The sequence below is a fragment of the Oncorhynchus mykiss genome, chromosome 22 (genome assembly GCF_057628025.1).
Source record: "Oncorhynchus mykiss isolate SJ-2025 chromosome 22, ASM5762802v1, whole genome shotgun sequence".
In the NCBI taxonomy this organism is placed as follows: Eukaryota; Metazoa; Chordata; class Actinopteri; order Salmoniformes; family Salmonidae; genus Oncorhynchus; species Oncorhynchus mykiss.
In genome coordinates, this window is record NC_143043.1 from 15,384,862 (window position 1) to 15,412,855 (window position 27,994).

Here is a 27,994-nt window from a genome sequence, read left to right on the forward strand (position 1 = left end):
GATTCCAGTCAAGAGAATCGGAACCCGGCCGCCGCATTCCACTCTGACCCCCAATTATCTATCTCGTGTGACTTTCCCCCCGTTGATTATCAGCTAAACAAACAGTGCAATAAGCAATTGTAGCCTTAAATACACCACTGATTAAATGAAGCTGTTCAAATGTGTCAAATTCACACGTTTGGACTGATACACGTAGGCCTAATTTAGTTTGGAAAAGGTGTGTGGGTTGCAATGACTCATCAAATCACCGTCCATTAAACTAAATTACAGGCTACCTTGAGCTGTCTCAATTTACCGGGTTAGTCTACAGAAGTTAATTATAGGTTACATTTGGTGAATCTCGTAAAAAAAAAAGGAAAGTGTTCTATAGGCCTATTATCTAGAAATCACATTGTTGTAGACTGGTGTTGATAAGCTTGTAATAACATAATAATAATGATTATTATAATAGACTAATTAAAATAATTATAATAAAATAATGAATTGTAGTCGGAAATAAATCAAACACTGAAACCAGAAGACAAAGATTTGTGTTTTATAATAGCCAGCTTTGTTGATCATAAATTACATAATTATCGATACTACTGATTTAGAATCACTCTTCAAATAAGTTATTGGTAAATGTTAATCATACATTTGCATAAAAACATAATAAAATTCATATTCAATGGTTCAAAACTTAGACTCACCCTTCTTCAATCGCGCATCCGCTAGTGTGCGCTGTTGCCTTTTGGAAAAAACTTGTCTTCAGTGCCATGTCGTGTGAGGCGCTCAATGTGGATCCTAATATGGGACATTTTAGATACAATCTGATGTACACTATGATACATTTTCACATTTGGAATATTTGTATTTTACCTGTATTGATTTAACAAAACCACATGTAGAAAATAGTCGTGCATGTTGTTGCGACTTGTTTTGTGTGTGTGTGTGTGTGTGTGGGGGGGGGGGGGGGGGTATTTTTATAATAATGTAGGAATTTCATAAAGTGTTCCAATGTGAGAGGTTGGCTATTACAGATAATGATCAAATGCTCATATCCCCTGGTTATTATACTATTTGACCTATAGTATGATAAAGGCTAGGCCTATACATCATGTTGCCTAAAGTGATGTTTTCAGCGCACGGAGTAAGTGTCACGCATAGCCTATTGCACTTTATTTTAAAGACGTTTTTTAGATAAAATATCCGTCTTGGTCAATGCACTAGGTCTATTGATACAATATAACGTGATTCGACTGCTTTCTCCAATTCTATTCCATTAGCTAATACTGCTGTTTTGCAGTTGAACCAGTTGCCGAGCTGCTTCGTTTGATTGACAGGAGTATTCCTATTGACTTTCGGAGAGCTGCCCAATGAACATAAACGTGGGCGGAGTCACTGTAAAACTAGCTCTGCCAAATATTCCGAGTCGCGATCACTTGCAGTTACTTGCAATCCAGGCTCGGCGCTGCATTCAAGCATCCCTACGTTTTCGCCAAGCATTTCATTCGGATCTGCAGGATTCAGCCCACAGCAATTATTTTGCAACCGAAACGGACGCATAGTATGATAACTTTCATTTGAGTTGATTTGGTTTCATTCATTTTTATTTTTGTTCATTCGATATCATCGTTTTTTCTTAATTTTTCTACTCTCATCCACAGTTCATTTGCAATCAGTTTACACACCACCAGCTCAAAGGGGAATACTATACCTCGAGCCGTTCTCTCTCTTGTCTGCTGCTATTCGAGAGAAGCTCGCGCACTTTGGATTGGTACCTTGGCTGGTTTATCTAGAACCCGACAAACTGGGGATTTAATAGGCTATTTGCGTCTGCGCTTGTGGAAGTGGACATCGGCGGCGACACGGGTCGCCTTTCTGTTGTAAGGAATGTACCCGGTGCTAAGGTCTGCTCACTGAGGGAGAATATCAACGCGCTCTCTTCTCGACTCTCTGTATGAAAGACTGCCGTGCGCCTCTGGTTTTGTATTCCCGGGGAGCTCTTATAAAGGGACTAACTCGGCACCAGGTCCTTCCTTGGAGATGCTCTATATTTGATCGGCGTACGCATTTGCTTCTTCGTCCCTTTTAGCTTATTTGATCGGGATATAGAGTCTAATTGCCTCGGTCATTCTCTTGTGCGTTTCACGTCTCTTTTTTGGACATATCATTTCGGAACGGATTGTGACCCTCCCTGAAAACAGCAATAATGGGGGACTCGATGTGGAGATATTATTTTGGAGTTTTGTTTATTGCGTGCAAGGTGAACTTGTCCCGGGCGATAATTCTGGAGTCCATATATTGGAACACAACAAATACCAAGTAAGTGAAGCACGCGTCGTCCACACTCATTGAACACGGGAAAAATATGTCCAAAAATACACTATTTAGCGCTGTCCGTGACTTTTGTAAATAAGACTTGTGACGTTATTTAATTACAAAGGTTTCTATAGAAATAAGCTGCCTGACACGATAGGTGTAATACTCTTAACGTATAAAGTGATAGAACAGCTCATTGATATCCATTTTAATGGGTGATTTTGCGTGGAGAAGCCGGTTTGAGCTGACGGACGCGCACGGGGTGATGGTGGTAACGTACGCTATAGGCGATGTTGATAGTGAGATGATGAACGCTAGGTATTTAGAAGATTCTTAGTTTTCGTGTGTCTTCTGTAGATGGCATCGCGTTAAATTGTGCACACCAGGGAGAACGGATGCTTTTCAACAAGATGTGGTTATAGCATGTTGAGCCAAACTGACTTTGGAATTAATATTACGCCCCACTTCTCCTTGGTCAATAATAGTCAGGCCTACTTCACCAAATTATGGAAAATCGCTCAATTTAAATAATTCGAATTCAAATGGAAGGCATATGATGAAGCCTTTTCATTGTTTATCTTCATTTGCTTCCATTTTCCGCACTAAATGGAATACACGACATTATACATTCAATTTGGATAAATACATCATTGGCTTTTTAACCGAATGTTATTAGCCTTTATCAAAATAAATGTTCGCACGAGGCCTTATTTTAATGATAAATTATTCACAGAAAGTTGGATCATATTTGTTGACAATAGTTTTAGTCGATGTAGCTGTTCTATGGGCCACATTTGTTGGTTTGGTAGGCCTAACCAACTTCATAATTTTTACAGTAGGTGCCCAGTCCAAATTAATACTTGGTTTAAGTATCTACTTAATGTAAATATGGCATAATATGGGATGAAATATGATAGTGTAGTCACAACTATTGAACTGAAAACGTTAAGGGCAGAAGGCCTATATCCCCTTTTAACCTGTGGTTTCATTTGCAACCATCACTAACTCTAGTCAGCCCCATGAAAATGGAATTTAACCGGACAGAAAATAGCCCCCAGAGTTGAATTATGCATTAAACATTGCAACCTCAGACGGGGAATTTCAGGGGGTCAAACCCCAATGGGTGGGCTCTCCTCTTTGTGCCCATTTCGTCACGGCGAAACTCGAACTCGCTTAATAATTTAACTTTTGGCTTCAATTCAACAAGGATCTTGCAAATATAGCCTAACTATCCCCCCTAATCAGGCATAGATAAGTAAATATGAAACAAGTGCTATCGGGAACGTTACGACAGAAAGTCTAACAGGTGTCCATTGTTACTATTTCTTAAAGATTGGTAATCACCTTTTTATGAATGCGCGCTCTCTCCTTTATCAGATTGTGGATTTACCTCTGTGAGTTCTGATGGCGTTGTTGGCCTTATTGCTGTACTATTTATCGTCGGAATTTATTAGAGGATTTCGGCATGTACCTCTTCCTAATGAAGAGTTGCTCCGCATGCATAGATTGGTGTCTGGCTTTTGCATGTAGGCTTTTCTGGCCGTGGAATGATGGCGGAAACAACCGTTTGCACTCGGCAGGAATGATGATGATCATGAAGAAGGATTGGCAGAAGTCGTTATCATTGAATCGCCTATAAATCACTACCAAATACGTATATATATCATTTTTTTTATCTTTCGATGTTATACAATATTTACTGTACATGTTTTGAAATCATTACACCAGCCTCGAGTGTGTGAGATGGAGATATAAGGTTGCACCGAAGTATGAGACGCACTCGCAGTGGTTATGCTCTTAGATCACCGTTTGGAGTTGAGTGGGTCTATAGCGCGGATGCGAGACGATTGATGCGAATAGGCTACACCAAGTCGCAATGACACATGCTTTGCATTAAGCGTTTGCAGGTTCATGTTTATTGGGATGAATCTTGTCCTGGAGGCAGAGCTAAAAGCGGTTTTTGCTAGATAGGCCAGCCGCAAAGTCAAAATTGGTCACACACCACTCGAGGCGTAGTGTGAATTTATTTAGGCCAACTTTTAACCTTACACCGTGGCACGTTGTTGTCTATTGAGGGTAAAAACATCATCAATAAAATACATTATTAATTGTTAAAATCATAAAATAATGATAATACAATAGCCTAATTAATAAATGGTTGGCATATGCTTAGCCTATCCGTATGTCAAAGCCTATTCTAAACTATTTTATGTTTTTAGCAGGCCCAGACCTCCACAATACATGCATATATAGGCCTGTGTGCTTGTAGAAATAGCCTATCTTTTCTTTTCTGTAAAGGGGACGTTCTAAATGGAACACATGCCACATTTATAGCAGCAAAAGCATGCCTTTCAAATTGCTATGTGTAATTTAATGTGGCATGTCACTCTTCTTTTTGAAAATAGCCCCAGAAAGTGTCTACCCTCGAAGCAAGTATAGGCCTTTGCTGGGCCCACAAAGACAGCGGGCATTCCACTGAATTAGCGTGTGTTCTAGAGTTGGAATGAGCGTGTTTGCACATTCTTTACGTTCTGTCTGGGTGATGAGTTCAAAGCTAATGATCAGGTCAGGGGACGTTATTCTCTGGTCATATACGAACCCTTTGACCCTGAGTAGCCTAATTCAACGTTGCTATATTCTGCTGGCACAATTACAACGTTAAATACATTTGACATCATTGGAATAGGCCTACCTAGTCATATGGGATCAAACTGTCGAGTGGGCCTTGAAATACAGCCTCTAACTGTATTTTGAACGCCTAATCTAATTTTCTCTCTATTGACGTTTTTAAATGTGCTATACAATTGTCATGAAAGATACCGGTTCCATAAAACATTTGACTTTATTGTCATTAAAACATTTATTTGTATTTAATTTTATTCAATGATATGCCTTTCTCAATAAAGAATCTTTGATTTTCAAGTCCAATAAGTTGAACAGAGCCTCTCCCTAGTAGTTTGAGTAGTCTTCTTCTTTAGTGTTCAGGGAGGGAGGGGGGGGGGGGTGGGGTGTTAAAATGCTTTGCTTTGCCTTGCCTTTAGACCAGTCCAATGGTTTTGTGTGTAGGCTGAGAGAGTGGAGAAGACCGGAGCTATGCTATGCTATTTTCTCTCTCTCTCTCTCTGCTCACACCATAGGGCCCTCAGTGTGTCGATTTAAACCTCATTGTTGTTTACGCTTTACTACTTTACGACTGATGCCTGAGCCTCCCCAGAAAGACTAGCGCCCCTACTCCCCCATGCCATGGCCACCCCCCTGCCTCCTTCCTCTAGTAATCCATTTTGTAGTTGGGTGAGAGAAACAAAAGGGAGGCCTGCTTTACACGGTTTATGTGAGGGAACGGTCCCTCTTCTCCAGTGCAGTTCATTAAGAGATTACATAGAACCCCGGGCCTTTGTAGCAGGCAGGCAGGCACAGTCCTTTTGTGAATGGGGGAGAAAGGGGGGAGGGATGGGGGAGGGAGGGGAAGGGGGCATAGAGATGTAGATCCATCATGAATGAGTGACGAGGGCAGGCTGAATGTTGTAATGCTGCCCTCCTTCTTCCCCACCCCATCTCGCCCTCTACCATTTTACCCCATCACGATCTACCCAGGGAGTCCCCACTGATTTTGTCTATTCCCCCCTTCTATCTCTCTCAAAGGAAAGAAAATACAAAAAAAATCCCCTTGTTTTAATTTAGCTCTCTGTCTATTGGGGAAGGGTGGGTCGGTCGGGTTCGGGCTGGGATTGCAAAATGGAGAAAATGGAAAGAGAAGGAAAAGGGGAGTCGAGAAAGAGAGGGATTGTGGGGGGGAAGAGTGAAATCATCCTGTGTTAACACAGTGTACTGAGAGGTAGGGTTCAATAGACAGGTCTCCCATGACAACGCCCAGAAGAAAAGTTGTTGATTAAGGTCGCATTCATGAAAGTTGGAGGAAGGGAAAGAGATTGAGAGAAAGAGAGGTAAAGCGAGAAGGAGAGAAGCATGGGCCCCTACACTGTAAAAAAAATAATTTAAAAAAGACATTGGTTCAATGTACAATTGTAAGGCGCCCAGCTGCGATAGGATCGGAGGGTGCTTAACAAAAGGTTTATGTGAAAATTGTGTTGAGCAAACTCAAGGTCCAATTGCAGCTGGTTGCCTTATAGTTGTATGTTTTCATATACAAATGTAGGGGCCGTGGGGTAATTATGGGTGGGCTGAGGAGGGCCCCATAGGCCTGGATTAGTGGATGAAAGTTACGGCCGAAGGCAGAGAGACATAGAGGGAGGGGGGGGGGGTAGGGTGGCAGTCTACTGAGGAAGGATAAAGACCGCTGTCCCCTCGGCCGACAAAGGGCGAAGAGGTTACAGCGTGGGTGGATTAACTCCCGCTATCCCCTGTCTTGTCTCATTGTCCCCCTAGACTAATTCATATCCATAGTGGGCCGATGATTAAAAGTCAAACACTGCTGTATCCCTCCCGCCTTCCCACTGTGTTGTCTTCCATCGTTCTATATTCCTCTCCTTTGTTATCCTCCCTCTTTTCAGGGCTTTCTTATAACTCTGGGATTGAGGAGCCGAGGCTATCGGGACGGGATTATGTCTTGGCTGTCATCGTGGTGGTGTTTGTGTTCTTGGCAGGCCACACAAATAGCTTGTCCGGGATTTAAGAAAGATACGTAGAAAGATAGATAGAGAGAGAGAAGAAATGTAGGATTTAGAGAGAGAGAGAGAGAGAGAGAGAGAGAGAAAGCGAGATAGAAGGGGTGAGAAAGACAGAAATGAAGGATAGATCTTACAGGTTTTTACTGGCAGCAGATGGGACGGTCATAACCCCAAGGAAGCAGAAACGCCACCCCCTCCCCTCCCCGGCCCGGCCCGAAACCTCAACCCCATCCTCCCACGGCACCCCCTAAAAAAGACACCAAAGTTGAAAGAGAGAGTAAGGGGGGATAAGATATATGAGGAAAACAGATGTCAGCTCGTTGATTTACTGTCAAGCCCCTTTTCGTGTCTCACCCACCTGTGCTCCGGCTCTTGTTTTTTGTCACGTATCCTTGAAGTGAGTAAGTGAGTGAGTGAGAGAGAGAGAGAGAGAGAGAGAGAGAGAGAGCTGTAGTAAGAGCAGGCACCTGTGGCTATTCTCACCTCTGCACCAAATGGAGTGACAGTAGGTTTATAGGAGAGCCGCCTGCCCGAACTGAGGCAACACTCTTACTTTTGCTTTTACCCACATTGTGACTTTTCTCCAGGCGGCGGCGAGCCCAACACCAGTCGTTTTAGACAGGGTCGAATGTAATTCAAGAACAAACGTAATAGAGTAGAGGGGTATAGGAGGGGTTGTGATCACTTTTCTTCTGTTTTTCCTGAGGTGGGCGCTGTTGTGCCTATTCTCCGGACACTGTATGTCACGGGTAGGCCCGCAGACGTACACGCACGTATGCACAAACACACACTCCATGCCCACAGGGTTGGACTTAGGTTTCTGCTTTATGTCCATGCACACAAACCATCACGTATGCACACTCACACACTCTCCTGTCCCCCTCACCTCTCCACCCCCACACTTTTTCTCTATGGCCCAGCCGCTGTGATTATAGCAGGTCATAATGTATGTGTGGAGGCCCATGGTGGGCTTGTTAACAGCAGTACAGCCAAGTGATAAACACTGTATAGTGGCCCTCGTACAGCACTCTGCTTGGCCCTTCCACATGAAGCACAGCCCTGGAAATATTTATGACCCACCGAACCTCAGTCACTCACAGGGACAAATGGCAAATGGGGGGAGGGGAGGAGGGATGAGGGGAGGGAGAGGTGGAGGGGTGAAGGGGCAAGTGTGCCTTAAAGCGAGGGTTAAAGCCATTTACTAACACGAGACGCTAGGACAGGCTTTTACTTGTTTACCCCCCTCCCTCCGTTTTTCCCCCTTCTCTCCATCATACCATTCGCCCTCCATCCACTCGCTCTCTCTCCCGTTGGTCTGTACCCGGGGTGTGAGAGATGCAGCTGTTGAGCGGTGGCTGTCATGACTGTGTTGAGGTGCAGGGCAGGCGGATCTGTAATGTCTGGTTCTGTCTCCTCACCCGTCTAGGTGACCTTGCCTACCTGGTGTTTTGTTCTAATGGCTGCCAGTGGGAGGGACAGGGTGTGTGTTACAAACAGATACCTCCACACAGGACACCCCGGGGAGGGGGTGATGGAGGGATACAAAAGAACGAGTGTATAAGCAGGCAATTTCTCCGTTCTTCTTTTCTAATTTTCTCTATATCGCCCCCCCCCCCCCTCCCTTTTGAAATGTAACTGTCTCAGAGTAAGAACGTTCTTTCTCTCTCTGTGTCTTTCTGCACCCGGCGAAGGCAGATCTCCATTTTGAATTAAAATTCTGAGAAGGAAAAGGACGAGGTCGAGTAGCCTACTGTGTGTGTGTGTGTGTGTGTGTTTGGTCGGGTGTTTGACGGAAGACATTTGTGTGAGTGTGTGTTTGTCTTTCTCTGTGTGAGTGAGTGTGGAGGTGTTTATATTCATCTCCTGAAGGTACAACTCCCTGTGAGATAGCTTTCATGCAGTCAAACCACTAGTATTAAAGGGAAGTTAAGCGGTTCTGTGAGAATGCTGTATGTTGCTGACTCCGATAGTATTGTCAGTAGAGGTTCTAATGACGTCTCGAAACAGACTACGTCATTGTGTGTGTGAATGTGTGTGTGCGTTTGTATGTGTGTGTGTTTGAATGTGTGTCGGCGTGCACGTTTCCTTGTGTGTGAAGGGAGTGGACAGAGGGCGGGAGGAGAAGTCTCACCTTCGTACGCAAACACACAGTCACACAGTCATACGCACAGGTGGGCAGTGACTGTTTCCTCGATCCTGACTATCCAAACAAGGGACAAACAGAGCAAGGAGATAGATAAGGAAGTAGAGGGAGGGAGGGAGGTAGGGAGGGGAGAGAGAGAGAGAGAGAGATAGTGATCTGATGTCTAGCTGTTTGTGCAGTAGTGTTTTCATTAAGCCCATGACGCCCTCCGCACCAGCCACAGGCTTTAGCCAAGCTAGATCAGCCATGGAGATAAACGCCTCAACACTTACTTCCCTGGCCCGTCAACTCTCTCTCTCTCTCTCTCTCTCTCTCTCTCTCTCTCTCTCTCACACATGCACACACACACACAATAATTGTTCTACATATCTCTCAGCTCTACAATCATATCTCCATTCTCCATTCCTCATCCCTGAAGCCACTGTAGGCCTTTCTCCTTCGGCTCTCCCTATCTCATTCTCTCTCTTTCTCTCTGTCTTGACCCCCCCCCCCGCCTCTGTAGTAGTGTGATGATACTACATCCATACATTTAGTCTCCCATCAGCTCCGTCTCTCTCTGGGCTCTCAGTAGACATGCTGTACTATAGCGCTGCTGAGTAGCGCCCCAGGGGACACACAGCACTCTCTCGCCCTAGATAAGCACACTGGCCATGTGTGCATGCAACTGTGCACATGGGGTGTTTGTGTGTGTGAGAGACAGAGACAGAGACAAATAGATATGACAGATGTAGGATCTCAATTTGATCGCCATGTTGCAGGATAACGTCCTGCGATGCCGGAAATGTACAACTTGCTCAAAAAGTATTCTATAGTTTGAAATGTCCACTTCCTCTTGATTTTCCTACAGAAATGCTATTTATTATAATCCACATAATAATTCACATTTCGTGTTGCTGCAGGATTATTTTCCTGCTGTATCAAACTGGCTCAAATTAAGATCCCAGATCAGTATGTGATTGTGTGTGTTTGTTTCAGAAAGAGCGGGTATAGTTAGCCTGTAAATAGTGATTGTCTGTAGCATTGCTCTGCAGTTTGCACTGTTAGTATTCCTTATGACTGTCTGTTCATTGTAATATAGTCTGAGTACAATGGTTGCCACCATTCCCCTGCGTACAAATTCCTCAAGTTTGCTCATGCTTTTGTAGTCAGGCAAAATACGTGTGTGTATATGTGTGTTCCCCTCCATTGGGAGAGAAGTGCTGTATTTTAGGCTTTATAATCACCCTTGATGGCCTAGTCTCAACTCCTCATGCGCTCTCTGAGGGGTCAGAGGTGACTGAAGATAATGAGCCCTCTGCCAGCACAATCCAACACACAACCCAAGGAGCTGAGAAGGGAGGGAGAGAGATTGGGAGGGCGGGAGTGAGAAATGAAAGCAAAAGCGACCCCTGAGGACTGTGTGTGTCCCTCTCTAGCTCCCCATATAGACCCCATATAGACCCAACAGTAGGGTCAAAGTATTGGGACCCCCCTCCAGAGGTTAACACAACACTGTGTCAGATAGACCCAAGCCAATGGATAAGATTTCAAATACAGTAGTACTCAGATTAAAAAAACAAAAACAAGGGGTTCTCAACCCCCCCCCCCCCCCCCGCTCCAGTATTCTGGATAGAACCTGTTGTACTTCAAGGATAACATTGGAAAACATTTCCTTTCTCATTCAAGCACGGGGCCGATTAGTTAACACCATGAATTGAGGTAGCGCCTCCGACTGTGTACGGAGAGGAGAGAAGAGGAAAGCCAGTCAGGGAATGCTGGAGGGGGCTCTCCACTAAGCTCCTAAACTTTCATGTTTTGCATTTAGGGGGAATTTACCTCAGAGGGTAGGTGGATGAAACCCCACCAGTAAAAGTAGGCCTGTGAACAGGCCTCTAGGCATTGTGTGTGTGGTGTGAATGTCTGTGTGAAAAGTTGTCTCATTTTATTATGAGCAAGATCTTCCTAATTTGTACACGGGGACGTTCAGTATCGCCAACATCTCCCTGATAGTGTGTAGGAGCTTTATCTCTTTGTCTCCTCGTCCTTTATCGGTGTAATTACGTGTTCCCTCCATCGCGGCCAGATTAGTGTTAAACACTTCTTTGACTTTGTCCTGAAATATTGGGGTCACTTCTGTCGAAACAACTGCTATACACTGTCATTATCTTTCATCGTCGCCTTGGATTGATGAAGCTAATTAGTAATTAACTCATCAATAATTCAACTGACTTTGCCTTCTTTTGGGGAAAGGAACATTCATTAACGTGCACAAATACTGAATACCTAATGAATTAGAACTGGAGGTCAATTGTTGACCGTATCGAACTGGTTTTTACCTCTCCCCCCCATCTCTCCCTCTCCTTCCCCCCCTCTCCTTCCCTCTCCCATCTCTTTCTCTCCAGATTCGTGCCAGGGCAGGGCCTGGTGTTATATCCTCAGATCGGAGATAAGTTGGACATAGTGTGCCCGCGGGTGGATGGAGGGGTGCGTGATGGGGTGGAGTATTACAAGATCCACATGGTTCCCAGGGAGCAGCTGGAGAGCTGCACCATCACCAAGGCTGACACACCGCTGCTCAACTGTGACAAGCCTGACCAGGATGTCAAGTTCACACTCAAGTTTCAGGAGTTCAGCCCCAACCTGTGGGGCCTGGAGTTCTTCAGAGGGAAAGACTACTACATCATCTGTAAGTGCCTCATAGTAACACATATATAAGCGCATTTCCTTTTCTGTTTTTATCATGAGCACTCATAGCTGTTTGATAGCCAATCACACTTGGCTATTGTTGTTGCTAGGCAAAGATGACCGATTTTTGGTTTCCAGTTCTTGTGTGATCATGGCTAGGGTGCCTTGCTACTAGGGTGTCTTCATACTTTGTGATGCTGTGACAACCCCCTGGTTTTAAAAGATGGGTGTTGGACTGAACCATCTGTGGTGTGCTAACGGGGGGGGTGGGGGGGGGGGGTGGGGGGGACAGCACCATCTGGGTGGCTCTGCCACTGCCATCTGTGGGCTGTCAAACCAGGGGAGGGCCCTCTTTCTGACTGACTGGAGAGGAGGAGAGGATGGAAGAGAAGGAAAGGAGGGTTAGCACTTATACGTTGAACGAATAGAAACTGTTTCCCAGTCAGCTTAGTAAATAGAGTCCTCTAAGTTTGCAGATGGAACACGTTTTTATGCAAGCTAGCCATGTCAGTAGCCTGTAGTGGAGACTAGTAAATATAGTTTGTGTTGAACTACCCTTCAGACACCCACACGTGCAAAGTGTTAGGTAAACAGTCACAGTTCAATATGTTATGCCAGGGTCACAGACACATGGGTTGTGTTCTCTAACAGCAGGCTAGGCTTTGAACGTCTCACCTCTGACAGTCTGTTACGTTAAGATAAACTGTAAAGGACCCAATGCGCTGACACACACACACACACACACACACACACACACACACACACACACACACACACACACACACACACACACACACACACACACACACACACACACACACAGCTGTATAAACAGGTCTGTGTGTGGTGGTAGGGTTGATGGGGGGACTACAAAGGGTTGATCAAACTCCCTCAGTAGCTACCTGCAGGGCAGAGAGAGAGGGTGATGCAGAGCGAGACCACACCCCCCCCCACCTCTACAGCAGCCACTACACAGTACAGTACAGCCGCCTGCCTCAACACAGCGTTCATTATTAATGAGGCTATGCTGCTGTTTATTCATCCTGCGTCTCCAATGCTGCTTATGATCACACTCTGGGATGAGCCCAGCACATCTCTCTATTTGGCTTCCACAGCTAGGGCTGTGTAGGAAAAAAGTAAACACAAACACATTCCAACTTAACGTTTACGCACACACGCACGCACGCACGCACAAACACACACACACACACACACACACACACACACACACACACACACACACACACACACACACACACACACACACACACACACACACACACAGTACACGGCTATGTCAACAAAACCCTCTCTATCTATCCATTTCTCTGTCAGTCCTCTCTATCGCACAGAAACTCTCTCAGTTCAGAGTTCAAATTGACACACTCACACCATTTCTCCTCTCAAACACCAGCACACTCAATCAGGCTTGCAAGCCGATTAGATTAGAGGGAGAGGGAGGTAGGGAAAGATATAGTGTGTGTGTGTGTATGTGTGTGTGAGAAAGAGAGATGAGAGAGAAGTTCTATTCAAACTTTCTTTTAAGAAAAGGAAGAAAATCCAATTTTGCTGCACTTGCAGATTCATGGTGCCCCCCCATGCCCCATCCCTCCCATCTCTCCCATCTCTCCTATTCTTTTTTTACCCAGATGCTAATGTATAGCCGGGAGAGAGAAAGGGGCCATTTCTCCAGCCGAGCATGGGTTCACATAGCTGTTAATTGCCTCTTGTTCAGTAGCATGGTAGCTAGCTAGAGGCTTGCAGCTGGAAAAGCAAGAAGGCAAGGCAGAACTGCACTGCAGCATGTATATACATACAGTAGGTAGATAACACAGCCTCCGCTTCACAAGCCCTAGCACCGGGGCCAGAGAAGAACAAGGAGGAATGGAGGGATGAATGTGAGTGTGTGTAGGAGGGAAGAAGGAGAGTCGGTTTGTGTTTGCTAAATGTGGGTATGTGAATGACTTCTGCTGCGTATTTTGCCTTTGTCTATTTGGTGTGAGATCTTAAATAGACAAAGGCTATTTTAGACAAAACATTTTTTATAACTATGTGTGACTGTGTGTTTGTATTTTGTGTGTGTGTGTGTATGTCCATATGTTCTTCAGTAAAAATGCATCGAGCTGTGACCAATTCCGCCTCGGAAAAATGTGACCGTGTCTGTGAGACTGTGTGTTTGTGTGTTTTGTGTGTGTGTGTGTGTGTGTGGCATAAGTTGTGCAGTAAAAATGCATCGAACTGTGACCAATTCCGCCTTGGAAAAGTTCACTTGGGATTCTCATTGGGTTTTTGGTGGTGAGCGGCACTCAATAAGTAATTAATTAAAGAGTGTTTAATCCCGATTTCTGCTTTTAATCAGTTTGGCCCACATCAATGGGATCTCTGAATCAACCGAATGGATTAGCTCTGCCTAGCTGTGTTTAGCTCAGACACAGACTCAAGGGGAACGTCCCTTCAGGCTCTTTTCAAACAACTGTGACATTAGCTCTTCGATTTGTGTCTCAAATAATGTTTTGGATTTAAACACATCACAACCCTCTCGTAAACTAAACGTGACCCACTCTTATTGAGTACGGATCCATGCGGACCATGATACGATTATTGTTGATAGTCAGATTTATATAATCGTTTGTTTTAAAACGTTTACATGCTTTGCAAGAGGAACGACGTCCCTAAAAGTCCTGTTTGCATGGGCACATCTGAAATCAGGCCGCCTGATTGCACTTAAAGACACAGGAAATGGCCAATCAAAAATAAACGTTCTACCACAGCGGCCGTGGAGTTTTTGTGACGCCTATTTGATTCTGAGTTTCGGACATTTGTGTGTTTGTCCATGAAAACACTTTTCTGAGATGCATATTTTCAGTTTTTTCAAAACTCCCTTCACTCGCGGCATGAGGCTTGCATGCGGACATGTGCGCAGATCAAATCAAATACACCACTTGAACGGCAATTGATCCGTTTACGTGTCCTAGTAATTCAAGGGATTGCTCATGAAACCAGATGTTTTAATGGACGTTTGCTTACTTTACTTCAATTATGATAAGCAGAATAAGGTGTTTACATGACTAATGTCATACTCGGCCTATTGCCATAAACAATTTAATATGGAATTATTAGTGTGCACGTAGTTGGTTGTCAGTGTAGTTGTGCATATTCTCAGCATGGTCACACCAGATCCAATGCAGCATTAGATGTTTGTCCATGTCCCCAGAGATGCCTTTTGCATGCATACAATTTCAATACAGTCCACTGGGAGATTTAGATTTTTTTTTTAATCCTATCATAAACCTTAAAGGAAAACTCCTCCCCAAAATCGATATTTTGGTACTTGTTTCATGAATCCATTGTTAATATAGTGGGACTCAAGTCAGCAAAATGCATCATATGGGATCAGATTTCTGCATTTTGAAAGCTACATTGTTACACTATGTGCGTATTTGCTGTACTCTGTGTATGTGTGTGTTTGTGTGGGTTGTGTTTTTCCTGCCGGAGTATGCACTATTTTATGTGTGTGTGTGTGTGTATATGTATGCCTTCTAGAGCAGCATACTCGCTATGAGCTGGGCTACAATGCTGCTTCAGTTGGAGGCAGATGAGCTTGATGTGATTGTGGTAGGCAGCATTGCCTGCAGCCGGGAACTTAGTGAGCAAGATGATTACATGAGCTAAATAGGGAGGGGAGGAGGGATGGAGGGAGGGATGGATGGGGGGGTGACACAGAGAGAGACAGAGAGCAAGAGAGAGACAGAATCTTTGACTGAATTTATGGAGCTGCATGGGGGAATTCCATTAAGATTTTAATCACCTATTTGTCAGTCAAAATAGAAAATAGATTTAAAAAAAAAAAAACTATTCTCAGTCTCTATTATATGCATGCACTGAGGGGATTTCCTCCTGTCGTAACTTCGCTCCAACCTCTCAACCGTAGGACAGTATGTGCACACAGACAGATGATGGTTTGGGGGGATTGGTTGCCACATGGGCCACACGTATTGATGAAAAGTGAATATTATTCAAGTCGCTCTGGATGAATGTCTGATTAATGACTACATTATTACATTACCATATTAAGACATCAGAGGAGCGGCGGGGGGGGGGGGGGCTGAGATGTGATGGGAGGGTTTAGGGAGGGGGGGTTGGTATATATTTGGGTTGACCCTGCCTTTCTCCGGCTTGTTCTGGGGGTTCACGGTGGGCCTGAATGAGAGGTTGCCCCCTCTGTCGCAGGAGATTAAGGTACACAACACTGACTAGCGCTAACTAGCCCACAACCCCAGCGCCATGACGATGGCTTCATGCTCCACAGCAAGTAGAGAGAGCGTCATTTATGCCATAGTTGAATCTCTCTCTCTCTCTCTCTCTCTCTCTCTCTCTCTCTCTCTCTCTCTCTCTCGCTCTCTATCTCTCTCTCTCTCTCTCTCTCTCTCTCGCTCTCGCTCTATTTCTGTGTTTTGATGGCTCCTCATTGGCTCAGAGTGGTGTGTTAATTATGCTCACTCACACGCACAGAGGGGGTTTGTTACTAGGAGCTGTATTAGCCGGGCGGGGAAATTGAGTTAAGTGCTGAAAGTCTGTATCCTCGGTCTTGATTGAAACACACAATTGAATAGCGCTCATTAAAGAGGCAGATTCTTTTTTTCAGTCTCCTGATTTGATCAAAACAAATAAATGGAGTTAAGGGGCTGAATGATTGACGATAGCCTTTGAAGTATCGGTGCTATTGAGACAAAGGGAGGTAGTTGTAGTGTGTGGTTGAGAGATGAGAATTAGGAGAGTTTGGGATATTTATGGCAGTGCTATTTCTGTTGGTTACTGTTTCACACACACCAAAAAAGCCTTCAAAGCAATGAATGTTTGGCCACACTTACTGCTGTATGTTGTGAGTTTGTGTTGGTGTGTGTATTGCTGTTTGAGAGTATGTGTTTGTGTGTCGTCTAAATTGGTCGTGGGTGTGTGAGAGCTGTCACTTCTATCCGCTGAGGTGATTTGCCATTTTCAGGGTGGGATTTCTCTTGATCAGTCATCTCCCTCGGTGGTTTGTTTGTGTGTGTGTGTGTGTGTGTGTGCACGCGGTGAATTTGTGGCTTAACACAGAATGCTTTGGAAGTGCTCTGAAAGGAACTAGCCTCAGCAAACGTGCAAACCTGAGTGAGAGCTAAAAGAGTTAGCATGACAAAAAAATGGACTTCTAAATCTGCAAGGACATTTGAGTGAATGTGGCCTGAAGGAAAAGTGACACGTCACATCTCTCTCTCGTCCTCTCCATCTCTCACTCTTTTTTCTTTCTCTGGGCTAGGTCGAGCAGCAGCCGAACCACTCTCTCATCTTTGGGCATGATGGAGTAATCTTTCTCTCTCTCTCTCTCTCTCTCTCTCTCTCTCTCTCTCTCTCTCTCTCTCTCTCTCTCTCTCTCTCTCTCTCTCTCTCTGCCAAGCTAAGTCTTATCTGCTCTCTGTAAGGTGCCGGTGGTGGAAGAAAATCCATTTGTGAGGGGCATGTATGAGCGAAGTCTATCCTCCCTGACGTTCCTTTAGCACAGGGATTACAGCTGGCAGCTAGCTTTTCCTGCCAAACAGCCCAGTTCAGAGTAACGAGGCAGTCAGGTAGCCATGCAGGCCAGTCATAAATCCCATTCTGTTCATAACCAGTTCATTGCTGCTAGCCTCCAGCCCCTGCCATACTGCCGAGGAAGCCAACTAGGGGGTAGGCTGTGTTCTTTTAGCTCAGAAGGAATGAATATTCACCCAGAGACTTATCAGTTTTGTGTGTTTTTATATTAATGGTTAAGGTATGGAGTTGGGGAGGATGAGCTGATCCTAGAGCTGTGCCTATGGGCCACTACTTTTAGCAGCCTATGTTGTCACGTTTTTATAGGGGGTAGACTGTTTGGGTGTGTGTTGGTGGTGCAATGGGGTTGTGTAGGAGTGGCTGAGGAGAGAGGAGAGAGAGAGGGGGCACCTTTAAGGTATTGGAGGGACTGAAGACCGAGATATGCCTGCTCTTACAGTTCATCCTGAGACCTCAGGCCTGCACCCTGTCCTGCTAGCCACAAACAAGCACATGCACATGCACACACCCATGCACGCACGCACACTCACTCACCCACACACACACACACACAAGAACGCACAAGGTTTTAAGATGCTTTGCACATAATGTGCTTGTCGTCCCACCACAAAAATCCATACGTTGGCTTGAGAGAGGGAGAAAGAGCGAACGAGCGAGAGATAGAAAGGAAAAACACAGTCCTTGAAAACATGCTCTTTGTGTCGGTCCATTTCCATCCCAGGCCAAAATGTTCGTATAAAAGTCATTGAAGTTGAGGAATGTAAAAAACAAACAGAGCTGAAGAAAGTGGTGGGCAGTACAGAGCTGAAGAAAGTGGTGGGCAGTACAGAGCTGAAGAAAGTGGTGGGCAGTACAGAGCTGAAGAAAGTGGTGGGCAGTACAGAGCTGAAGAAAGTGGTGGGCAGTACAGAGCTGAAGAAAGTGGTGGGCAGTACAGAGCTGAAGAAAGCAGTGGGCAGTACAGTGCTGAAGAAAGTGGTGGGCAGTACAGAGCTGAAGAAAGCAGTGGGCAGTACAGAGCTGAAGAAAGTGGTGGGCAGTACAGAGCTGAAGAAAGCAGTGGGCAGTACAGTGCTGAAGAAAGGGGTGGGCAGTACAGAGCTGAAGAAAGTGGTGGGCAGTACAGAGCTGAAGAAAGTGGTGGGCAGTACAGAGCTGAAGAAAGTGGTGGGCAGTACAGAGCTGAAGAAAGCAGTGGGCAGTACAGAGCTGAAGAAAATGGTGGGCAGTACAGAGCTGAAGAAAGTGGTGGACAGTAAGAGAGCTGAAGAAAGTGGTGGGCAGTACAGAGCTGAAGAAAGTGGTGGGCAGTACAGAGCTGAAGAAAGTGGTGGGCAGTACAGAGCTGAAGAAAGTGGTGGGCAGTACAGAGCTGAAGAAAGTGGTGGGCAGTACAGAGCTGAAGAAAGTGGTGGGCAGTACAGAGCTGAAGAAAGCAGTGGGCAGGACAGAGCTGAAGAAAGTGGTGGGCAGTACAGAGCTGAAGAAAGTGGTGGGCAGTACAGAGCTGAAGAAAGCAGTGGGCAGTACAGAGCTGAAGAAAGTGGTGGGCAGTACAGAGCTGAAGAAAGCAGTGGGCAGTACAGTGCTGAAGAAAGTGGTGGGCAGTACAGAGCTGAAGAAAGTGGTGGGCAGTACAGAGCTGAAGAAAGCAGTGGGCAGTACAGAGCTGAAGAAAGTGGTGGGCAGTACAGAGCTGAAGAAAGTGGTGGGCAGTACAGAGCTGAAGAAAGTGGTGGGCAGTACAGAGCTGAAGAAAGTGGTGGGCAGTACAGAGCTGAAGAAAGTGGTGGGCAGTACAGAGCTGAAGAAAGTGGTGGGCAGTACAGAGCTGAAGAAAGCGGTGGGCAGGACAGAGCTGAAGAAAGTGGTGGGCAGTACAGAGCTGAAGAAAGTGGTGGGCAGTACAGAGCTGAAGAAAGCAGTGGGCAGTACAGTGCTGAAGAAAGTGGTGGGCAGTACAGAGCTGAAGAAAGTGGTGGGCAGTACAGAGCTGAAGAAAGCAGTGGGCAGTACAGAGCTGAAGAAAGTGGTGGGCAGTACAGAGCTGAAGAAAGTGGTGGGCAGTACAGAGCTGAAGAAAGTGGTGGGCAGTACAGAGCTGAAGAAAGTGGTGGGCAGTACAGAGCTGAAGAAAGTGGTGGGCAGTACAGAGCTGAAGAAAGTGGTGGGCAGTACAGAGCTGAAGAAAGCGGTGGGCAGGACAGAGCTGAAGAAAGTGGTGGGCAGTACAGAGCTGAAGAAAGTGGTGGGCAGTACAGAGCTGAAGAAAGTGGGGGGCAGTACAGAGCTGAAGAAAGTGGTGGGCAGTACAGAGCTGAATTTTTTTCCAACGCCGATTCCGAAGGGATAGCACAGAAGCACCTGCTTTTAAATTCCCTTCCGGTTGCTGAAAAGGCTTTGGCGCGAGGAGGTGTGGGTGGGAGAGATGGGGACAGGGGGTGAGGGGCAAGGCGGGTGAGGGGGGGAGGGGGTGAGGGTGGTAGGAGGGAGGGAGGGAGCAGGCTGTGAGGCGCCTGTCTTCTTGCGGAGGGGAGTGGTGGAGAGAGAGAGAGAGAGAGAGAGAGAGAGAGAGAGGGGCATTGGACAGAGGGAGGGAGTTTAGAGAGAGAGGATCGGGAGGGGGGAACATTGAATGCGGGCCACTGCACGCTGGCAGGAGGCCAACCCGCTAAACCCTGGCTGCTCGTTAGCCACTGTGTTACTGACCTGATAGATCACAAGCCCCCTCTCCCAACCCCCCCATGCCAGGTGCAGCGCTACCCGCTGCCTCTAGGGGCAGCAGAGGGACTGGGAGAGAAAAGGCCCAGGAAGTGAGGGACTGGGAGAGAATAGGCTGAAGCAGGGAGGGTTTGGGAGAGAATAGGCAGGGAGGTCCAGTGTGAAATCAGTATGGAGGTCCATGCCATGGCTATATCCACAGAGCAGCACTCACTGCTTATAGTGTAGCTAGTCACAGTCTACTGATTCTGCCCATGGGCGTGCAAGGCTACATCTGTATACAGCGTTTTAATGTTATTTTCTAATCTGCTTTTCTGTCTTTAAAAGTCCTCCCAGCATCTGTTTAGGGGCCCATTTTGTTCCTCTATCACATGTGGGAAGTCTTTCGCCTCCCTCATCTCCGCTCTCCGACATCTGCTCACCGCTGCTCGGCGCGCCCCAAAACACCGTGTTTAGTGCACCACTTCTGCGGCTCTTGCCGCTGTTTAAACAGCTTCTCAAACCCTTTAAGCTCTTTTATATTTAAGGGTTACTGAAATATTTAGCACCTCCATCCATTCCCTCGGTTGTTTTCACTGCCTTTTCATCTCGCCTTCAACGGGAAAAAAAAGCCCACTTGACTTTCCTGCGATTGTTTATTTCCCTCTCTTTTATTAATCATTTATTTCCTCCTGTTTCTTCTTCTTTTCTATACCCTTCAGCAGGTTTCGGTTAGAGGGGAGTGTTTGAGAGTTGTATTTGCGGTAGTTGGTTCTTCTAATACCACTGTAGCATTCTACAGAGTGTCGTACGTGTTAATGTCCTGTTAGCCACTGTAGAGTTTCCTGTGTCCCAGCACCTATTGTTCCTGTCCCGTTGTCTCCGTCTCTCTCTCTCTCTCTCTCTGTCTCCGTAACTGGCTGTTCCACTGGGCCAGTCAGCTCAGTTAGAGATATTACAAACATAATTACTCAAGCTAATTGACTTTGGAGGCGTGGGCTACGTGGAATATTCTGGCAGCAGTTTGTGGTGACTGGGGTGGCGAGGGGATGGATTGTGACTTTATTAAAAAGAAATCACTCGCTTGTTAGGGGCTTTCAACGTTTCCCTGACGTCTTTCAAATGTGGCTGTACAGCCCAAGACAGACGTAATGTACATGTCACTGTACTGTTATTTTGCTGTTTGCGATGATGTTAGCACAGTGGCTAATGCTAATCCCCCCCCCCCCCCCCCCTCTCTCTCTCTCTCTCAGCAACATCAAATGGCACAATGGAGGGCCTGGAGAACCAGGAAGGAGGGGTGTGCAAGATGAAGTCCATGAAGATAATCATGAAAGTGGGACAAAGTGAGTGTTACTCCTTCATTCAAACGACATTTGTAAGTGTATGTGAGTGCTGGTGGCGTATAGTTATAAACAGATAACCATACAGAATGTGTGAAAATTGTATGAGGACTGTATTTGCATAACACACAGTAAGGTAATCTGAGGCATTGTGAGGTATTTCATTATTCAGCCCAATAGCCTCCATGACACTTACAACAGACAAAGAGAGAGAGAGAGAGAGAGAGAGAGAGAGAGAGGGGGTGGGCCTCCAGGTTTAACCCTATCCTTACCCCCAAAACCTATCCTTAACCCTAGAAATAGCATTTGACCTTTTGGGGACGAGCAAAATGTCCCCAGTTGACCAAATGTCCCCAGTTGACATTCACACGCACACACACACACACACACACCACATCTGTCCTCTGTGGCGACACCCGCCGCCCGGCACCTGCCGGTAATTAATGATCATGATTATTCATAAATCAGTTGCCTCGCCACCCAATGGGGTAATTTCCTGAGGTTGCCATCCACAACAGCAGCAGCTCACTGAAAACTGCTGAAGGTCAGGGAATTAATCAGGAGTGCTGCGTTTCATTAAGAGCAGCGCTGCGCGCACACACACACACATACACACACACACACACACACACACACACACAGCACAACACAACACAACACAACACAACACAACACAACACAAACACGTGCAAGCATGCTACACACACACTGCGCGAGACATATGCACAGCACACACACACACAGTGAACGTGAATCATCCATGTCCATTGTGTCTGATAGTTGTGTTTCTTATCTATGTCTTCCAGATCCCTCTGACCCTATCTCACCCAAAGACTACCCCACCAGATACCCTCCCAAGCACCCCGACAAGGAGTCATACAAACCAAACGAAGTGCTGGAGAAGAAAGGTAAGCGTGCTAAGAAAGACGAAATCATCAGGCATTCAAGTCTACCGCTCTAAGACAGTTTCGGTAAAAGCAGGTTGAGACTGTCTGTGAGTGTGTGAGTGTGTGTGAGTGTGTGTGTGTGAGTGTGAGTGTGGGTAAGCGTAGGAAGTATAGGTCAGCAATTTTTCTCCTGGTAATTGAAAGTTGCCTATAAAACTGATAGGCATCTCTGCTGGGCTCCCAAACTTACAGTATCTCCATCCCCGCCCCACTTCCTGTCCGCAAAGTGACATTTTCAGGAAAATGATCCAATCGCCACCCAACATATTACCGGCCTCGGAGCACAGACTCACGCTTGTTCTCCTCACACACACGCACGCACACACCGACCGCTCTTATCTCTCTTATTAAATAGCAGTTAAAATCGCCAAAGAAAACCAGACCCGCAATTTCCCCAATGAACTTTATTTTGAGGGGGAAAAAATCAGTCGAGGAGAGAAAACAAGCTGACCTATATAAACGCTGCTGCGGTGGAGGCGTAGAGACGCTCGCTGCCCTGTTACCGAGGGCGCGGCTCCTTTAGCCCCACCTTTCTGTGTTCACACTCAAATCCCTCTGACAACCGGCGCACAAATCTGCCAGCGCGCCACTAAATCCGCGTTGGCACCCCAATCTGCAGACCTCAGCATCTTCTCCCCTCCCTTTTCACCTCATCCCTCCTCCCCGGCTCGGAACAGGAGCATATGGGCGTCAGTGGTTTGAGAAAAGTGTCTGAGGCAGCATAATCCCCTTGTAAAACAACGGAAGGGTACCTGCGTTGGGCCCACTGCCATCCACCATAGCTCCAGCACTAGCCCTCAGGGGAGTGGAGGCAGACAGGGAGACACAGTAATCCTGCTTCCCAGGCCCCAATCCTAGGGGGGAAGTGAACCGACCTGTCCTTGAGTCCTGGATGTATACAATAATCGTTGTAATTAATAGAGATGACACAGCTTGCTTGGGTTTTACAGTGAATGTGGCTTCATCGTATAATACTATCAACTTCCTTGTGGACTTAGTCGTAAGTAGAAAAGGAATGGCTCTACATTCATTTTGACCATGTTTTTCATTGACATGCTACTGCATTGAAAACCCACTTCAGCCATTTTGTGCTATGTGGGACTGTGCTGTGCTGTGCCGTAGCTCCAAGGCCGTAGTGACCACCAGCTGTGTTTGAATAGACCAGAGATCGAATGTGACCTTAAGGGTAGAGCTGTGTGAAAGGAGCCCTTACTCTCTGGTCATTGTCCTCCGTCCGCCTGTCTTTCACCTTCACTCTGACATAATGAAGATGGAGGGAGAGAGGGAGGGAGAGAAGGAGGGGGGAAGAGAGAGAGAGAGAGAGAGAATGGAAAGATAAAACTGGAAGGAGACCCCTAATCCTTCTACGACCCCACCCTCGCTTTCTCCATTCTCCCTCCCTCCATGCCACTCTCAATCTGTATGACCTGACACTCTGTTTTAGAAAGAATTTCACTCACTCTGTTTCACTTTTCTCCCTTCTTCTCCTCTCAGGTCCGTCGTACAGGGAGGGCGAGGGCGACCAAGGGACGGGCGGGAAATCCTCAAGTGTCATCGGCTCCGAAGTGGCCCTGTTTGCCGGCATTGCCTCGGGCAGCGTTATCTTCATCATCATCATCATCATGCTGGTCGTGCTGCTGCTCAAGTACCGGCGGCGGCACCGCAAGCACTCGCCACAGCACGCCACAGCGCTGTCCCTCAGCACACTGGCCACGCCCAAACGGGGCGGCAGCGGCAACAACAACGGCTCGGAGCCCAGTGACATCATCATCCCGCTCAGGACTGCAGACAGCGTCTTCTGCCCGCACTACGAGAAAGTCAGCGGGGACTACGGTCACCCGGTGTACATTGTTCAGGAGATGCCCCCCCAGAGCCCTGCCAACATCTACTACAAGGTCTGAGCTCAGCTCCACCCCCCTTCCCCCCAGGCACCGCCCCCCCAGAACGCTCTATCTCTCCTTCCTTCCCCACATCTCTGTTGTTTTTCTTGTTAAACTTTACTATTCCTGTTATTATTCTTCGTTGTTGGGATTCATTGGAGAACTTACAGAGTAAAGCTGCTGCTGCTCTCTGGGGCTTTTTGGGGATCCCTCCTCTCTGCTCCTCTCCTCTAACAGTAGCCCTCTGTTTCTTTGCGCACTACGACTGACGCTGGGGGGATCCGAGCGCGTGTGTTTGTGTGTGGACGGACGGACGGACGGAGAGACAGAAAGACGCACCCACGCGTTTGTTTTGAAATAGGATGGACAGATGGAGAGAAAAAGAGGAGAAGGGGGAGGAGTCGATATCCTACCCTGGTTTTCTCCATGAGACAGACTATTGCTGGGGAAGAGACACAGGAGGGAGAACGAGAGGGATGGCAGAGAGACTAGAAGAGGAAAAAGGAAGGAAGGGCCCGACCATGAACTCATGTCAGTAATGTCAGTCAGTCCCTCTCCTCATTGGCCAGAGACACTTTGTGGATTAAATGACGGAAGAGGGAGAAAAAAACAAGGGGGATTTGGAAATATCCACTCTGGGACTTTCCTGACTGACACAAGGACATCACCCACTCACCCTACCACCCACCCACCCACTCACCCACTCTCACTCATTGTGAACTGTTCAGGTCCTCGTACTAGTTACAGCCCACTTTTCCCTCATTGTCCGAAGACACCTTTTACTTTCTAGCGTCAAGATTCATTAAAGTTGTTACTTGAAAAAAAAAGGTTTGTAAAAGAACATGATTCCTTTTCGTAGTGTCATATTGTTGGTTCATTTCTGTTTTTCATTGCTGGTATTGTTGAACTTGCAGATATATATATTTTTTGTGATGTGGTATTGTCGCAGCTCATGTCGTGATGGTGTATGTGGTGTATGCGCGCACACACACACACACACACACACACACACACACGCACACGCACACACACACGCACACGCACACGCACACACACACAAACAAACACCCTGCAACCCAGGACTGGGAGAGCAGAGAGCAGGACTTAAAGAGGGAGAAGAAGATGAGGGGTTTTATGTGGGCTCCACCCCGTCAGGGTATAGGGTGCCCATTATACCCCCTCTGTGGGGTCAGGGCTAGCCAGGTGGCTTCTGGGAAGGGTGTGGGAGCTAAGCGAACAATAGAGCAGCACTTTTAACCCCCCTGATATCCCTCCACCCAGGCAGTCAGTCACAGAGAGGGAGAGAGTGGCAGTGGTAGTGTGAGTGAGTGAGTGAGTGAGAGAGAGAGAGAGAGAGTGAGAGAAAGTGAGAGAGAGAGAGAGAGACTGTATCCCTTCAGTAAAGGGATCACAGTAGCGAGGGCTGGCTTGAATTTTCCACAGATAGGACTTTACAACATGAAGAGGTGTTAATTAAACTGGAAGTACAGGCAATCAGATATCCCAACCTGCTTACTGCTGCAGTTTCTGAGACATTGAAGAAAGGTAAAGATAAGAGAGTCCCAGGTCTAGTTGAGTTTAACCCAGCCGCTGGCTAAAACAGCTCTAGGTACTGTATTGTCTTGCTGCCGCAAGGGCCCCGGAGGCCCCCAAATGGCCCAAACAGGTGGACTGGTGCTCTCATTCTCAACTTTTAAAAAGCACAGGGACATCAAAGCGCATTGTCACTGTTTTTCAAGCATCATCTTTAGCATTTCCTTATTGTGAGTTTTTGATTATTATCATTTTTTGTAACAAAATAGGTGTACATTTTAAAGGAGGACATTTGAAAACACAAAAAAGGAAGGCAAAAAAACATCTGAAAAAAAAGCAGAATCTATTTATGATAGACACAGAGCACAGGTGTTGTCAGAAAGGCGGTAATGAGAAGTTAACGTTAATATATTATGGTATAAAAGTGCACATTATGCAAGCTAGGGTTTTGATGACTTGATATCTATTTCACCCATAATGTCCCACCTTTTCATCAACTCCCACCCAAATGGCTGCCTTTTTTTCCAGATATTCAGGGCTAGGGCCTGGGAAGGGGACAGGGAGGGCAGCCTGGACGCATGTCACGAAGGGGAGAGGAGGTTTTTGGACCCAAAATAGCATAACCGGGTGCACGAGGCTGACCAGCAGTATATCCCACACTCCACTGTAGCATCTCCCAAAGGACCATGGGAAGATTCCCACGATTACCCTGTGCCCCCCTTCCCCCTCACTACCACGTGATAGTGTTTTCTCTGTGTGTGAGAGTGTGTGTGTGTACCTCTTCTTGAGCAAGTCCAGTGAGACAGCTATTTGTCTGTTTATTCACATACGTGAAAACACTGACTAAAGAAAACGAGAACTAGATTGTGACTTAGACCACACCCCAAACATGTATCTGCTCACTACCAACATTCTCATTAGTTCATTAAGAACATCAAATTTCACCGAAAAAGCCAAGCCTTGTATGATACAAGGTTTGTGCCTCTAAGAGGCTACAAAATCTGCAATATGCAATTTTTCTTTATTTTTTTAAGAATTGAGAGAAACCTACACCTATGGAAAGTGTTCTTAAACCACTGAGAGATGTAACAACAAACTAAACAAAACAAAACTAGCAAAGTATGTCACACGAGCCTGCTGTTAGGTTTTCATTTGTAGTATTATTTTAAACGTTTTTTTTTTGTTTGTTTGTTTTTTACTGTGTGCCGTAGTTCCAAGGTAAACTGTGAAAAAAGAAACATTTTCAAAATGAAATGCACCTGGACAGTTATTTAAGAAATAGCGAAAAACACTAGGAATCACAAACAAATTGCTGTTTAGTTGCTGTCTGTCTGCGGCAGAATATGACAATCTTATTAGTTTCTTTGAATCTGATGTCCTTATCCTAGCTAACGTACAACTGATATCCTCCTAACATTACTAGGGTAGATTTTCTGTCTTGCTACATGGATGAAATATCGCGGCAATGTTGAGAGAATGTTAGTAACCTGGCTAGGAAAAGTACTTCAGGCTACTGTAAAATGCCTTGCTCGTATTGGTCAGCCCTTGGTCACCTGACTCAGTAATTTTGCACCGTTCTTCTGTAGGTAAGAAACTGTAAATACATTAATGTTTGTATTGTATATGGATCCTGGGTTGTTACGATAGCCTTATTCACCTTTTTAGGAAAGTAAATGAAAAAAAAAATGAAAAAACAGAATACACTTCAGTAAAACAGAGCATACTACTTTTTTTGGTAAATAGCTTGTGTAAATATTGACAAGAACCCAATAAAACATTTTTTTTTATAAACTCTTAAAGTAAGATGTTTTGTATAAAATTTCAATTTTTTGCTATGTATTTTAGCTAGTGCTCGTTGGAAAGCCCCGTGTCCTCCCACTCCCTCCCCTTTTGCACTGTTTCCATGGAAATTTGGTTTTAAAAAAAAATTGAGAAAAAGTTGCCAAACCGACTGCTGCATATTCGTGCCATAAGTGTGTACCATAAATATTTATTGAATTCGTTTTTTTTCTTCTGTTTTTGATTTGATTTCTGTCCAGTTTTTAAGTAACACAGTATTATGATTGCGTTGTTCATTTGTCTCCCTGGTTTCTTTAGTCTGTTTTGATAGGTTTCCAGGTGGCTGTATCTGTAGCCCCTCCCCTTGCAGTTTGAGATGGCCAGACCGTTGAAATGGTTAAACATTCAACAACAGAAAGAAATGAAAGTGAGGAAAAATGACACACATTCCACCAGTCTGTTACGAACTGAAAATGTTTTTCAATAAAATGTTTTTCCTATGGAC

The 27,994-nt window shown here is 45.8% G+C and overlaps 1 protein-coding gene across 1 annotated transcript; it reads left to right on the forward strand.

Moving 5' to 3' along the window:
- Positions 1-1,410: 1,410 nt before the first annotated feature.
- On the forward strand, positions 1,411-27,993 carry efnb2a (ephrin B2a). Its single transcript, XM_021578990.3, has 5 exons — positions 1,411-2,304; positions 11,454-11,737; positions 21,261-21,353; positions 22,157-22,258; positions 23,792-27,993. Exons 1-5 carry the CDS (start codon positions 2,192-2,194, stop codon positions 24,196-24,198), a joined length of 999 nt encoding a protein of 332 aa, XP_021434665.1. The 5' UTR covers positions 1,411-2,191; the 3' UTR covers positions 24,199-27,993.
- Position 27,994: the final 1 nt, after the last annotated feature.

What these genes read in the sequence shown, in the direction of transcription:
- efnb2a (XM_021578990.3), top strand. Translation starts at nt 2,192, where the DNA reads ATGGGGGACTCGATGTGGAGATATTATTTTGGAGTTTTGTTTATTGCG. An exon ending in GAAAGACTACTACATCATCT is followed by an intron (nt 11,738 to 21,260) that starts GTAAGTGCCTCA and finishes TCTCTCTCTCAG; the next exon opens with CAACATCAAATGGCACAATG. An exon ending in CGAAGTGCTGGAGAAGAAAG is followed by an intron (nt 22,259 to 23,791) that starts GTAAGCGTGCTA and finishes TTCTCCTCTCAG; the next exon opens with GTCCGTCGTACAGGGAGGGC.